Here is a 15,939-nt window from a genome sequence, read left to right as displayed (position 1 = left end):
TGCTGGATTTCATTCAGGTTTTTTGAGTTAGGTATTAGAAATAACCTCGTTCTTTTGATTCCCCTTTGACTTGGACTTTTTTTTTTTTTTTTTTGACAGTCATGGGGCTTGAGCTCTGGGCCTAGCTCAAGACTAGTGCTCTACCACTTAAACCACAGCGCCACTTCTGGCTTTTTCTGCTTACGTGGTGCTGAGAAATTGAACCCAGGGCTTCATACATTCAAGCACTCTACCACTGAGCCACCTTCCCAGCCCCAAACTTCATTGTCTTTAAGCAGTTGCACAAAGAAGTTTCAATTCAGCATGCCAATTTATGAGTACAATGCATCTTGATCAATGTCACCCTCTACATCATTCTCCCCCATCTCTCTCAATTCCACCCATCTCAAATTACCTGGTTCCATTTTCACTTATATACACTGCATATTATGATAGCATTTTCCCACTCTTCCTCTCTCCATCCATCTGTTCTCCTTTCCTTGCTCCCTCCCTCCAACAACATACATTACAGCTTCTGATACTCATTTTATTAAAACTGTAAGTTAGTTGTTTAAACGAATCATACCATTACAATCCTCCCCTAAGTGTGCCATAATACCTTAATGTTATATGACTGACATGTTTAGTTAACAAGTTATACGTTGTGTATGTATAAGCATATGACCCATGGGCTGGGAAGGTGACTCAGTAGTAGAGTGCTTGCCTTGCATGCATGAGGCCCTGGGTTCGATTCCTCAGCACCACATTAGCAAAAAGAAAAAAAGCCGGAAGTGGTGCTGTGGCTCAAATGGTAGAGCGCTAGACTTGAGCTGAAGAGCTGAGGGACAGCACCCTGGCCCAGAATTCAGGCCCACAACTGGACCCCTCCCCCCCCCAAAAAAAGCATATGACCCTGTATATGTTTTCATGTGGTTATAATTTAGAGATCATTTCCACATAAGAGAAAACGTGTCCTTTTGTCTCTCTGAGCCTCACATACTTAACGTATTTTTTTCCAAGTCCATCCATTTCCCTCTCAAGAATTTTTGCTCCAAACTAGCTTCGAATTGTGATGCTGTGTAACTAGAATTATAGGCATGAGCCACCATGACTGGCTGGTGTTTTAGTTTCTAAATGCTCATTCTTTTCAACAAAGGTAATTGAACTAGACCTCTACCCCAAAGCTGCTGGACTTAGCCAGAAAAGTGTCCTGGAGCTCCTACCTTTACCCTGCACCAAACAAACTGGTTTAATTTGATGACAGAGAATGATGACCATCTCTGCTTGTCTCCTTTACCCTTTCTCTGTGGCCCTTCTAAGAGAAAGAGGAAACCATGCAGATGTTCTTCAATGATGGGGGGTGATCCAGGCATTCTTGCACAACAATCCCCAGATCTGGGTTCAGGGCCTTAGCTGGAGAAGAAATAATCCACTCTGGCTAGCTTATATATAAGTGCAATTTTCAGGACAGAGATGGCTTACAGCATTACTGTAAAATCTTGAGGGAAGAGTCTAGGCTGAGAGTCCAATAACATCCCCCAGATTTGCACAGCTAAGGAGCTTGAGACTCGGCAACCTCAGGGAACTGCTATATCCCAAATCTACCACCTTGGTTTCTGCCACCCACTTTCAAACCAACTGTCTCCATGCTATGTCTCCTCCCTCATGACTCACTTGCCAAAAAGAATTCTGATGTGGCACCACAGTCACTTGATGAAACCCACTTCACATAACTGTTGCCAAGTAACGAGAAAGGCTAGAAAACACAAGGAAGATAACCTAGAAGAAAAAAAAACCTTCTGGATCTATACACCTGACCAAAATTGGACCAGAAAAAAAGGAACATCTGAGCAGACCAATAATGAGTAATAAGATTTGAGTCAGCAGTAAGCAAGTCATCAAAGAGAAGTCCAGGATCAGATGACCTCACTGCTACGTTCTACCAAACAAGAAATCAGACCAATAATTCTTAAAATTAATCTAAAAGATGGAAATGGAGGGAATTCTTCTGAATTCATCCTTAGGTCACTCTAATACCAAAACTAGACAAAGAAATGACACAACAAAACAAGAAAGTCATACGCCAATATCAATGATGAATAACAGGTACAAAAAAATCTTCAGCAAAATATTAGCAAACTGAATGTAACGGCACAATAGCAGAATTATTCACTGGGATGAAGTTGGATTCCTCCAGGATATAAGAATACTTCAGTGTTCACAAAATCAATCAATAAATGCAACACAACTCATTGACAGCATGCAGGAGGAAAACCATACGATCATCTGAAGAGATAGGGAGAAAGCATTTGATAAAATTCAACATCTCTGCAAGATAAAAACTCTGAAGAACTTAGGTATAGAAGAAACATACCTCAGCATAATAAAAGTCAATATTTAATAAGACAGCAACTAACAATACTGAATGGAGAAAAATAACTAAAAGCTTTTCACAGTAGCCAAGAAATGAGGGAAAAAATGTCCTTCAATTAAGGACAATTGAGTGGATCAAGAAAACATGGTACATTCAGTGTTTGGCCATAAAAATGAAATCCTGTCATTCATGACACACGGATGGAACTGGAAAAATTATATTAAGTGAAATAAGATAGGCAGAGAAAGAAAAGTGCCACAAAATCTCATTCATGTGTAGATGATAAAACAGTTGATCTCACTGAGCACCAGTGGCTCATGCCAGTAATCCTTGCTACTCAGGAGGCTGAGTTGGAGGAAGGTGCTTCAAAGCCACATATCTCATGGACAGGAAAGTCCATGAGACTCTTACCTCCAAATTAACCACCAAAAAGCTGGAAGAAGAGCTGTGGCTCAAGTGTTAACCTTAAGCAAAAAATATCTTCAGGGCCAGAACGCAGGTCCTGAGTTCAAGTCCCAGGATTGTCAGGCGCACACACATGCACACGCACGTGTGTGCACGCGCGCACACACACACACACACACACACAGAGTTGATCTCATAGAAGTTCAGAGCAGATTGTGGTTAGGAAAGTAGAGGGGAGGGGGGAAGGGAGAGAAGGGTTGGGGTTGAACAATGAGTGCTGAGTTTCAGTAAGGAAAGAACAACTTCTACTATACTGTCTCACAGTAGGGTGACTACAGATAAAAACTATGTTCTATATTTCAAAAAGCTAGATGGAAGGGATTTGAGTGTTTTTCATCATAAATGATAAGTAACTGAGCTAGTTATGTATAACCCAATTTGGGCACTGGTAGCTCATGTCCCAAATCTGAGCTATTCAGGAGGCTAAGATCTAAAGAGCATAATTTATCTCTAATTAATCAGCAAAAAGTCTTTAATAGAGGTGTAGCTCAAGAGGTAGAGCATCAGCCTTGAGTAAAAATGCCAAAGAAGAGGGCATGATCCTGAGTTTAAGTTCTAGTGCTAACACAGAATTAATAATGAATATAACATTTTAAACATGGAGTTTCATTGCATTTTTGTTTGGGGTTTTTTGTTTTTTAGTACATGGTATTGGGGGTTCAACCAATGTTTTCAAGCATGCTAGGCAATCTCTCGGCCACCAAGCTACAGCACCAGCCTTACAGAGGAGTACTTGTGTTGATGATGGTTGTAGATTCTGCACTAGGAAGGACATGATTCTATAGGAAACTGCTGAATGTGAGGAGAGCTATGAAGATGTTTAGAACAGCCAGGAATGACAAGCTATCTACTACCCTGTGGATCTACAGTGGGTTACAAAAGTTTTTCAAGACCCTAAATCCTACAAGCAGGAAATTTAATGAGAAATGACACATCTCTGAATATATACAAGTTACAAATGACCAGCAAACGAAAAACGAACAAAAAAAAACACTAATCTATCTGAAATACTCATATTAACAACGGGCTATCAACAATCTGATTTCTCCTGAACTAAAACTTTATCCTCTTCACTTTCTGCAGCTCATGAAACATCCCTGAAACTATGCCCACAAACATGGGCATGACTACCCACAGTACCTTCTCACTAGCCACTCTGCTGCCTGGCCTGTGCATTCATGCATGCACAGCCAGGCACACAAGTAACTATCCACTGTAACCCCCATGGGTTACAGGTTCATTTTCTCACTGGCAATCAAAGCCATTCCAACAGCAATCCAGCTTTTGTCTGCTCAGGTCTTGGGGCCCTTTTGTGTTCTCCTTTAGTCATACAACTTAGTACCTGACTAGTTTTGCAAGTGACTGAGAGGAAACAGAAAGAGGTGGGGTTACCTGATTGAGGAGACTCCTAAGTGACAGAGCTGAAGGAGTCTGGCTCCTTGTACTTTCATCCCTATTTACCACATACTCACTCTGGCTGCAAAAACTCATTTGCAATGCTGAGATTTGTCAGGAACAGAACTCAGTGAAATAAATGTTGATCCACATTCCCCAATCCCACTCCAGAAAAAAAATCCTAACAATAAATGCTTACTTGTTTACAAGTGGAAGGCTAAGGGTCCAGCCAGCAGCAAAGTCTGGATATTTAAAAACTGTAGGATTTTCAGAAAAGGCATAATGGTGAATTATTGTAGATTCTTCATCATATAATGCTTTCCCTAAAAACCATTCCTGTTGGACAAAAATAAAAAATACCATTAAAAATCTACTTCATATAAGATCAAAAACAAAGTTACATCATGAGTTAATTAAATATCTTTGAATGATAATTAGCACAGACTGTATATTTCTACAAAGTTTGAACAAAAAATATAATACTGTTATGAAAATGAATGTATTAATTTTCATATGGAAGAAACTCAGGATCAGACCACCAGGATGAACAAAATATAAGTCATTGTCTACCATAATGTATAAGACTGGTATTTTATAGAATATTCCATATGAAAATGTTCCACTTCCATTAGGAAGCAGAAGTGTGGCTCAGCTAGTAGAGCATCAGCCTTGAGCAAAGAAGCCAAACAAGAGTGTGAGGCCCTGAGTTCATGACCTAGTACTAGCACCTAAACAAAAAAGAGAAGAAAGAAGAAGGAAGGAGGAAGGGGGAAGGAGGAAGGGGGAAGGGGGAAGGGGGAAGGAGAAAAAGGAGAAGGAGAAGGAAAAGGAGAAAAGGAGGAGAAGGAGGAGGAGAGGAGGAGGAGAAGGAGAAGGAGAAGGAAAGGAGGAGGAAGAGGAGGAGGAGGAGGAGGAGGAAGAGGAGGAAGGGGAGGAGGAGGAGGAGGAGGAGGAGGAGGAGGAGGAGGAAGAAGAGGAGGAAGGGGAGGAGGAGGAGGAGGAGGAAGAAGAAGAAAGTAACAGCAAAGAGTCAACTGAGCCAAAAATCTGGAGAAGTAGGAATAGTTAATGCAAAGTCTCTGAGGTGGGATAATGCTCCATACATTCACAAAGGAAGTATAGAAAAGACAGCACATACACTATGAAAAAGACAGGGTGGAGGCAGACCAGGGCAGCCTTTCTGTGCTAGAGGACAAGAATACAGACTTTATTCTAAGTCTTTATTAGTCTTCTGCTTCTGGCCACACCAGAATAGCCTGGATCAGACCTACACAAGAAATCCAGATGCAAATGCTGAATAGATATATAGAGCAAATGATCAAAGACATCAGAAAACTACAAAAGCAGATAGGACACACATACTGGAAAACTCAGTTCCAGAAAAACCTCAAGGGCACAGATATGGACTATTTTATTCACTTTAGTTGTCCCAGTAGGTTTAACATGTAATGGATACACCACAGATTTCTTCTTGCTCAAAGTGGTGCTCTATCACTTGATTCAAACCTCCAGCCATTGATAAATTTTTTGTTAAGTAAGTAAAGCAAGTCCCTAAAACTAAAGGAACTAAAACATTACATTTAAATTAAGTACTCTGAGCCAGGTGCCAGTATTCATGCCTATAATCCTAACTTCTTAGTAGACTGAGATTTGAGGACTGCAATTCAAAGGCATCCTGGATAAGAAAGTCCATTAGAGTCCAATTAGCCAGCTGTGGTTCATATGGTAAGAGTGCCAGCTTTGAGCCCAAAAACTAAAGACAACATTCATGCCCTGAGTGTAAGCCCCAGTACATACACATCTATACACACACACTCACAATACACACATCACAACATAATCAAGTACCTAAGTTCTAAAGGTTTTCTATACTTTCTTTCTTATACAAACAATGCCACCTTACTTTCTTCTTCAGGATATAAAATCAGGAAAGGCACAGTACTAAGTCAACCTAAGCCTTTTTTAAGATCCTTACTGGACAAGTGATTGTATCTCAAATTCCTCCTAGAGTCCTACTTTTGGTCAATCCAGCAACAGGGTAATGGACAGCGTGACAGCTATCGACATAACTTTATGTGCAGATTCAAAGTGTTATTCTTGATACTCTGCCTAGAAACAGCCAATACCAGAGAGAAGAATGTCCAGTAGTGATCAAAGCAAAGGACCTCAGCTTAAGATGGAAATTTCTATTGCTTTTTAAAAAAATCAATCTTACAGCACTTTATCAAATTAGTAAACCTCCACCATCATAAAAGCACTCAATTTGCCATACCAATGGGAGGGCACCTGCCTAACCAAATAGTTTATAGAAAGAGATCTTCTTACTAATATTTCACTGTTAAAACTTCTTGTTCCAAACATAATGTTATGTAAAACTTGTTCTATTTTATCTCCTAATTGCAGTGTTCAGCTACTGGAGTACCTGAAATTTTTTCAGTATTTTTGTGGAGGATTATAAACTGCTGTAAGAAAAAAATTAACATAGAATCTATGGAAAGAGCCATTCAACCCCAATACTGTAAAAGAAAAATAAACCCTGGGTACAGCATTGTGTGCATAATCCCAGTTACACAGGAGACACTGGTAGGAGGATCAGAGTCAAAAGCCTGTCCCAGGTCTCATCCCCTATCTGAAAAATAACTAAAGTAAAAAAAAGGGGGGCTAAGGGTGTGACTCATGTGACAATATACTTGTCTAGCAAGCAAGAAACTGAGTTCAAAACCCACTATTACAAACAAAAAAGAAAATCTGTCAACCACTTTTCCAAATATAAACGTTTTAACAGCATACTGTAGAGCTGGACATGTGGCTCATGCCTGTAATACTAGATATCAAGAGGCTGAGACTTGGAGGATAGTAGTTCAGACCTGCCAAAAATAAAGAGCCTCAAACTCTGCCTCCAAAACAATCAGCAAAAAAAGCAAAATTGGCTGAGAGCACAAGGCACTGAGTTAAAACCCTGGAACCAAAAATAAAAACTAAAAAACAAACAAAAAACATAAAACTGTGAAACAAAAAAGGAAGACTTAAATTTCTTAGATTTAATATCTGTTTCTTTAATAAAGATGAAATTCATACATTTAAAATATTTAACTACTTAAATTTAACCTTAAGGAAAAATATCAAAGTCAAACAATATGCTGGATGCTCCAGTACATTATACAATTATTGTTTTAATGTGGCTTATTTGTGTCAATACCAAAGCCAGGTTCACTTTATGCATTTTTCCTAAAATTTCGAATGGTACAGGGACAAAATATACAGTGGTCTGAGCTCACTTCAACATTATGGAATTGTTACTCCTTACTACTAGTTTCAAAAGACATGAAGCACCCTCTTCCCCATGGGAAAATTCAGAAAAGTGGGGAAATGTCTCACTTTACCTCTGTTCTGAACTTGCTTTTCATGAACTTACTTTGAACCATTACATTTATCATTCCAATTCTCATTAAAAAGCACAGTGAGTCACCATTCCCTGCACAGAAGTAGAGCCAGGGATAATAGAAGAATAATCTCCAGGTGAAAGGAACACTAGAGGAAGGTTGAAACTCCTACATCCTACGAAATATCTGGGAGTTTTTCTCAAGTCAAAAGCAAACATAAAAGCCTAACAAATGGTTTACATAAAATATAGCAATGAAGTACACAGATACTGGTTGACATCCTCTCAAAAGACAGGATGAGACAGACTCATAATTCTCTTCTTTGAAGACATTATTTTTCTTCACCTAATGACCTTCTCATCCAATTATAACTTCAGCTTCTCAGAAATCAAAAGCACAAAGAGAAATCATAATGGATCCTTCCAGCATTTCAAGATTATCAAAACCAGTGGTTTTTATTATAGTAACAGAATAGCCCATATTGAAGAAACCAATCTTACAACCACTGCTGTCCAACTTTTTCAGCTACATCAACAAATCAAGCAGGTGCCTGGAGCTTGCATTGCCTTCCCCAGACCCTGCATGTCTGGAATGGGTGTCTGGATGGGGCAGGTTTCTAGTGGTATCAGAGAGGGCCTAGTTCTGCTTATCTCAATTTGATCTCATAAGTGATTAGGAATCATATAAGTAATCAGAAATGTACTAATGATCAGCTTATAGCCTTGGCTTCTTTTTTTTTTTTTTTTGGGTCCGGTCCTGGGGCCTGAACTCTGGGCCTGGGCTCTGTCCCTCAGCTCTTCAGCTCAAGGCTAGCGCTCTACCACTTGAGCCACAGTGCCACTTCCGGCTTTTTTCTTTTTGCTTATGTGGTGCTGAGGAATCGAACCCAGGGCCTCAGGCATGCAAGGCAAGCGCTCTACCACTGAGCCACCTTCCCAGCCCAGCCTTGGCTTCTTTAAGAGACTGAAATGGTCTGATTTCCTTTTGACTTAAATCTCCTATGCAGCCCTCTGCACCTACTAAGCCTTTGAATACAGCCTAACCAAAAAGCTGACATTTTAGGCTTTTCAGTCATTCAGGTGTTCATTGACCATCCCCTAAGCATTACACTTTCTGCTCAAGGATAGAGATACAGAAACCAACAATGCTCTGGTTACTGAAAGCAATGGTGAATTTCACAAAGTCCCTCTAGAGCAAAACTTCTCCCTTCTCCCTTCCAATCCTATTCACAGTGTTCCCTCTACCTTCTAACCTCTTCCCCTCCTTCTAGGCTAACTACTGCTCTCTAGTAGGACTTAGATTAAGTTCCATCACCTCTGCTTCCCAAAATAAATTCCATAGACCTGTTACAGGCACCTAAGAGCAATTCATTCCTTTTATAGAAGAAGTCATGGTGATAACTATAATTGATTCACTTTAGTCTGCTGTATCCCACTCTTCAATGCCAGTCACATGGTCAGGATCCCTGACTTTCATTTTAGTCTCTGCCATCTACAATGTCCAACAAGCCATCAGTACTCAAAAAAAATTTCTATACAAAATAATATGGGTACTTACTGATGATCAAAAATAACCTTAATCTATGTTTATTTCTAGAGCAAATCATTTCTGAACTATAGGAATAGTTTGTTAGCTCTCTGAACTCCCTAACACATATAAGCACAGTTTTTTCCTTAAAATGGCTTATTATATGGCACACTCTCTGGAAGCTATAAACCTCACAGAGAATTTTATACAACGGAGCTTCCAGATAACCAACTATTATTTCAATCAATTTGTGTGTGTGTGTGCCCGCGTGCGCGCACACACGTGCACACGCACGCACATGCGCGATACTCCTAGGGCTTGAATTCAGGGCCTGGTCAACGTCCTTTAGCTTTTTTGCTCAGGTTCCCATTCTACCACTTGAACCAAAACTCCACCTCAGCCTTATTTTGTGGTTAAATGGAGATAAGAATCTCATGGACTTTCCTAGCTGAGCTGGCTTCAAGCTGTTGTCTTCAGATCTCACCTAGCCATTCATTTTAATTTTAAATTAAGTGCTCTTATTAGACTCAACCACCTCTTAATCAAAATTAATTTTTTTCAAGTTCTGTCTCCGAAGTATAAATATTGGTGTTGAAGGTGTACTCACCTTAGAAGAGTCATATTTCCTGAGTATTTCTAAGAGCTTTGGAATTTTGATCTTTGTCTCTTCTTCACAGAAGAAAATCCATGATGAATTTCTGGTATATGCTACAGAAAAACTGAAAAACAGAAGTTACAGTCATCATCTGTATAAAACCAGCTTATAATAAGATTTAACACTGATACATAAGAAACAGAAATGCGAATGCAAGGACATGACAGCCAGATTGTTCTCCCTCTCTAGTTTTCTTCAGTGTATTGCAATTCAACTTATAGGAAAGCTAGATATTAGTGGTCCACTAATCAGAACTCTTTACATAATTCCTTCCATAACACCACCTATTTAGAAGTCATAATTTCAAATATCAACTTGAAGCTTTTCAACTTTTAAGAAAGAAACACAGCCAGGTGCTAGTGACTCACTCTTATAATACCAGATGCTCAGGAGCCTAAAATCTGAGATTGTGGTTCAAAGCCAGCCCAGGCAGAAAAAGTTTGTGAGACTCTTATCTCCAGTGAATCACCAGAAAACCAGAAGTAGTGCTGTCGCTCAAATGGTTAGAGTAATAGCCTTGAGCAGAAAAAGCTCAGGGACAGCGCCCAAGCCCTAAGTTAAGCCCTATGACTGACAAGAAACAAAAAAGAATGAATGAAACACAAATGAAAATAAATCTAATACATGATTAAGGACCAATCTCAAAACAATCTGGTTAATGTAATAATAAAAAAAAGTGAAATTGCTTTCTAACTGAGGAAAAATACACCATATTAATAAGAAAATTAGGGAGCACAAAAGTGTTGAGGAGGATTATGTGAATTTTATACACATTTTGAGTAAAATGCACGCACTGTGGTAACAATGGAAGGATGGTCCAAGCACCTTCTTGCTTTGTCAGCTGGTGGATAAGGACTACTCTGGGGAGTTCCTGAAAATACAAGATCAAAGAGATAATGAGAATACACCTGGCCTCTCCAAAAACAAAATGATTAAAAAGGCACACATAAAATATAATAAAATAAAAACCCCAACTACATGTAGAGACTTGACATATCTACATACCATTTTCCCCCTCTACCTCTGCCTCTCTCTGTCTTTCTCTCTCGTCTGCTTCAGAAGCTACTGCAAGTGAAGTATCTCCGCTAAATCCATACAGCCTTTCTCCAAAAATCCAAGCTAGCCCCTATAAACCCAAGACCTACAACAAGGGTCTTCAGTAATACTAGGCGCTAACAGGAAAAGTCACAGATTTTTTTTTTAATAACTGGAAGGGAAGAGCCCAGAGGAAGTTTGGCAAGAACTTATAAGCTCAAAACTAGGTACAATCTATATATAATGTATATAAAAACATGTTAAATGAAACATTTTGACTAATCAAGAAGACAGACTATCTAATCTATCTCATGCAAAAAAAAAAACACTTGTTGAAAGTTCTCTAAAAATATATGGTGCATACCTTTATAATCACAGTACTAGGGAAGTAAGGCGGAGGCAGGAAGATCATAAATAAGAGACCATCCTGAGATACACATTGTATCTCTGTCCCTGTCACACACACACAAAAAAAAGAAAACAAAATATCTGAGTATGTTTGTGTGTGTGTGTGTGTGTGTGTGTGTGTGTGTGTGTGTGTGTGTGTGTGTTAGTAAAAGAGCTTGAACTCAGACCTTGGACATTGTCTCATAGCTTTTCTTTCAAGGCTAGTGCTCTACTATTTGAACCATTCCTCCACTACTAGCTTTTGGTGGTTAATTGGAGTTAATATCCTCATGAAGCTGGGAACTGGTGGTCATGCCTATAATCCTAGCTGAGGCTGAGATCTGAGCATCACAATTCGAAGCTAGCCCAGGCAAGAAAGTCTGTGAGATTCTTATCTCCAATTAACCACCAGAAAACTGGAAGTAGTGCTGTGGCTCAAAGTGATAGAGCACTAGCCTTAAGTGAGAAAGCTTAGGGACAGCACCTGAATTCAAACCCCAGGATCAACAGCAACAACAACAACAAAAAGTCCCATGGACTTTCCTGCCTGGGCTGGCTTCTACTGTGATCCTTAGGTCTCAACACCTTGAATAACTACAATTATAGTAGTAGGCTACCAGTGCTGTGCTCTACGAACATCTTTAGATGTGTTTTACCATTGAAACAACATACAAAGTCCAAATATTAGAAATACGATCCTTAATGACTCAGGCAGTAAAAGAAGTAACAATGAAATTTAAGCTATGTATAAATACAGTACAATTATTGCTACACAGATATACACAGAGAGATTAATGTTTTGAAATTAAGAGTGTTCGCTCTGAAGTAAAGCACTTCTTACTACATTTCAACTGACTGAAAAGCCAAAACTCAGAATTTCAAGTCTGATGTATGTGAACCTACTCCCACAACAAACATTATATTACATATTTTATGCTAGTTATAAAACTATATTCCTGGTTACTGTCATTACAGACCAAAGAATTTAAGAACAAGTGTCTATATATTTGAAATGCCAGAATGCTGATATGAATTCCCCACTGGTCTTTAAGTACATATATATTTATTATTTGAGAACGGTTTTTAATATAAACCTTTGTGTTGACTATCAAATAAATCTCATGTCTTCTGTAGTATTTATTTCAACTTCCATGTACAAATATAAAATGTAAAACCAGAGGCTAAAGGTTAAATCAGACAAACACTGTGGCATGTTAAAAAAAAAGAGCCTAACGGCTGAATTAGCAGTTACCCAAGATTAAAGGATATAAATAATTCAGGCCTTCCTTCTGTTGCTTCTGAATTATGCAGTAATTTTCATTGTCTTTTAAAAATTGCAATATACAGCTATACTCACATATATATTCATGAATGATTGTGTAAGAGCAAAGAGTCATTTGTAAAGAAACTAATGACATTACTATTTGCATAAAACTGAAATTACAGGTGAATGCTAATGTGAACTATACAAAAAAGAAATATAACAAATACTTCTAAAATGTTACATAAAAATAAGTACTAATTAGTTACAAAGTAGCAATTAAAATTATGATTAAAACTTTATAACAATAAAAATGTTTTTATGTTAAGTGAGAAAACAGAACTGATCCAACAATAGAAAAAATTCCTAAGTGAAGAGAGACTAAGGGAACCAGCAAATGGAAATACCGGTGTCCAGATGACAGAATGATGGGCTGTCTGATTTTAAAATTCCTTGCATCATTAAAATACATTTAAACTTTTTAAAGAATTGAAAGAAAATAAAGACACCTCTAAAATTTACTTGCAAACAAGTACTGCAGGCCAAGGTACATGATATGTACAATACTAACAGATACTAAAGTTGTTAACTGGCTGCCTTTACTTCAAGGGCTTTCTGGACAGAGACTAGAAAACAGGCTTAAAAACAATAAAACTACCAGGCTTCTGTGGCTCATGTCCATGGCTCATGCCTATAACCCTAGCTACTTAGGAGGCTGAGATCTGAAGATCATGGTTCAAAGCCAGCCAGGACAGAAAAGTCCTTGAGACTCATCTCAGCAAAAAGCCAGAAATAGAGCTCTGGCTCAAGTAGTTGAATGCTAGCCTTGATAGAAAAAAAAAAGTCACTGGGTAGACCATTAAGAAGAGTTTTCAAATTAATACTTAAGGGGAAAGTAAGAAGAAATAGCAATACTACCAAAGCTGCTTGGAATAAAAGCCTGTAAAGGCATTTCTTCATGCAGCTGCCACCCAAATGACACCTAATCCCCAGGTCACGGCACTATTTCAAATCTAAAAGGCAATGTGAAATTCTGTCCACAATGAGATAATGCCACAACATAGGCAAGTGTAAAGGAACTAAAAACATAAATGCTGAAATGTGAGTAAGACAGAGGAAATGTCTGTCCTTTGCTTCTCTGAATCAGTCTACTTTTATTTACACCATCAGCATTTGCTGGTATCGTACTCACTTTGAAAAAAGAGAAAGCCCAAATTCCCACAGAGACAGAGTCAGCACTTCCTATGAATGCATTTGTTACTAAGGTACATGTGCATAGTGAAAGTAGCCAGAAATTACTGAAGGCAAGCAAATGTAAAAAACAACAATCTAATTCATTAGTAGGTTCTTACACATATCGATCATTTCCAATTTGGAAAAAGGGGTTCGATTCCAATGTCACAGCTGAGTAATCTCAAAGTATTTTGCAAACAAAAAAAAGCCCATGATTTTTTATTACTATTTTTTAAGTAGTTGTACAAAGTTTCAATTCAACATGTCAGTTTGTGAGTACAATGCCACTTGATCAATGTCAGACTTTCCATGATTGTTGATATACAGGAGGAACTAGGAAAAAATATAACTAGAAATATAAGTAGCATTAATGAAGTTAACATTTAAATATGGAGTAAAATAAGTGAATATTTAAAATACTGTAAGTAATTATTTGGCAGATTTGTTTTGAACCAATTTTCTTGCTTCTGTTAGAAGAGCTTAAGAGTTAACGGCTTAAGTCCACCTGGCTGGTCTTTCCTTTTGTCAGCTGACTTTCCTAGTACTTGTTACTTGCCCTTACCTAAATTTAAAACTAGAAAAATCACGATGAATGTGTGGCCTTGTGACTCAAAGCAAGTGTTAAATGAGAAAGAGCCGATACATTTTGTTAAGGACTAGGCAAAGATTCTAAACGACTGAACTCCATTTCAAGACTGTTTCCAACTCAACTGCAATTCCAAATCTCAACTATTCTATAGTTGTTACACACTGAACTGAGTTTTAAGGCAATAAATAAATCACAAAGAAAATTAACATGTTTATTGCTATAATTTCTTCCATAACAGGAATGTACATCTTATGAAGATAAAAGAGAAGTATGATATACTGTTTGGAACATATAGGAGACAGATTTACTAGTCTTTATGACACAGTATTCATTTATAGACCAGCAGATTATAAGTGATGTCATTACAATATACTTTTCAGGAATCTGAGGCAACATTTAAAAATATATGTATGTGTGTATGTTTTTATATATGCTTTTCCAAGTACTTGTCTTACTTCTTTCCCAAAAAGAAAAAATATTAGTTCATTATACATCTTATTTTACAAACTATTTACTTCAATATGTATTGCTAAGTATACTTTATAGTACAAATAAATTAGTTTAGCTCATCATTCCCTCACTCACAAAAGCAATAAATCATTGGTGTTTAAGGAAACAAAACACTGCCATTTGAACGCCAGCTCTATTTTCTTTGCAACATGTGACCTTGAGCAAGTTCTCTAACCTAGCCATAGCCCTGTTACCATGTTCTCTAATGACACATCAACAGTTTTGGGGTCAAGGGAAATAATACATGCCAAGAACTTGACATATGGCAGATATATGCCAGCTATTCACATTGTTGTTGTTTCTACAATATTTTGGAGGAAATGCTATGTGCCAAACATGAATCTAGGAGCACAATAAAAACTAGGGACCTGGGCACTGAGGGCTCACATCTATAATCCTAGCTACTTAGGAAGCTGAGATTTGCAGACCATGTTTTGAAGCCAGCCAGAGCAGAAAAGCCCATGAGACTATTATCTCCAACTAACCATCAAAAAGCCAGAAGTAGGGGTATGGCTCAAGAGGTAGAGTACCACTCTTGAGCAGAAGCCAAGAAAGAGTGTGAGTTCCTGAGTTCAAGTCCCAGTGTCAGCACATGTGCACACAAGCGCGCGCACAAGCGTGCACACACACACACACACACACACACACACACACACACACACACACACACACATACATACAGGCAGAGATCTGTCTTCTTGGGTTTCACTTTCTAATGAAGGAAGCAATAAGCAAATAAATCCACAAGAGAATGTCAGGGATAAATGCTACTATAACATAAAGCTACGTAAAAGATGTCATGAATAGGTCACCGTTTACTAGGGAACCTGGAGCTCCTCTCACATAGTTGCCCAAGCTGATGTGCTGCTTGGGAGATTCCAGTCTTTACTGCACAGCAAAGATAAAGGGTTTTAGAGCCCATTAGAGCTGAAATAAAAGCCCAGCTGCACCATTCATCATGTTGTGAGCCTGGATAAGTCACTTCTCTACTCTAGGGCTGGGAAGGTGGCACAGTGGCAGAAAAAGTCAGAAGTGGCACTGTGATTCAAGTGGTAAAGCGCTAGCCTTGAGCTGAAGAGCTGAGGGACAGTGCCCAGACCCAGAGTCCAGGCTCCACAACCAACAAAAAAAAATTTCTCTACTCTA

General features: G+C 38.4%; 1 protein-coding gene across 2 annotated transcripts in view; it reads right to left on the bottom strand.

The window, feature by feature from the left end:
* B3glct (beta 3-glucosyltransferase) overlaps positions 1 to 15,939 on the bottom strand; it is a 117,419-nt gene that overhangs the window by 57,523 nt on the left and 43,957 nt on the right. For both annotated transcript variants that reach the window (XM_042685756.1, XM_042685757.1), the window contains exons 5-7: positions 10,573 to 10,649; positions 9,731 to 9,842; positions 4,413 to 4,549 (exon numbers count right to left, since the gene is read on the bottom strand). In XM_042685756.1, the coding sequence (XP_042541690.1) occupies positions 4,413 to 4,549; positions 9,731 to 9,842; positions 10,573 to 10,649 (326 nt within the window). The remainder of the gene's footprint in view (positions 1 to 4,412; positions 4,550 to 9,730; positions 9,843 to 10,572; positions 10,650 to 15,939) is intronic.

The sequence above is a fragment of the Dipodomys spectabilis genome, unplaced genomic scaffold, assembly GCF_019054845.1.
Source record: "Dipodomys spectabilis isolate Male_0828 unplaced genomic scaffold, ASM1905484v1 ptg000095l, whole genome shotgun sequence".
Classification (NCBI taxonomy): Eukaryota; Metazoa; Chordata; class Mammalia; order Rodentia; family Heteromyidae; genus Dipodomys; species Dipodomys spectabilis.
Note: the sequence above shows the minus strand (reverse complement) of the source record. Positions and strands in the feature narration are given on the sequence as shown.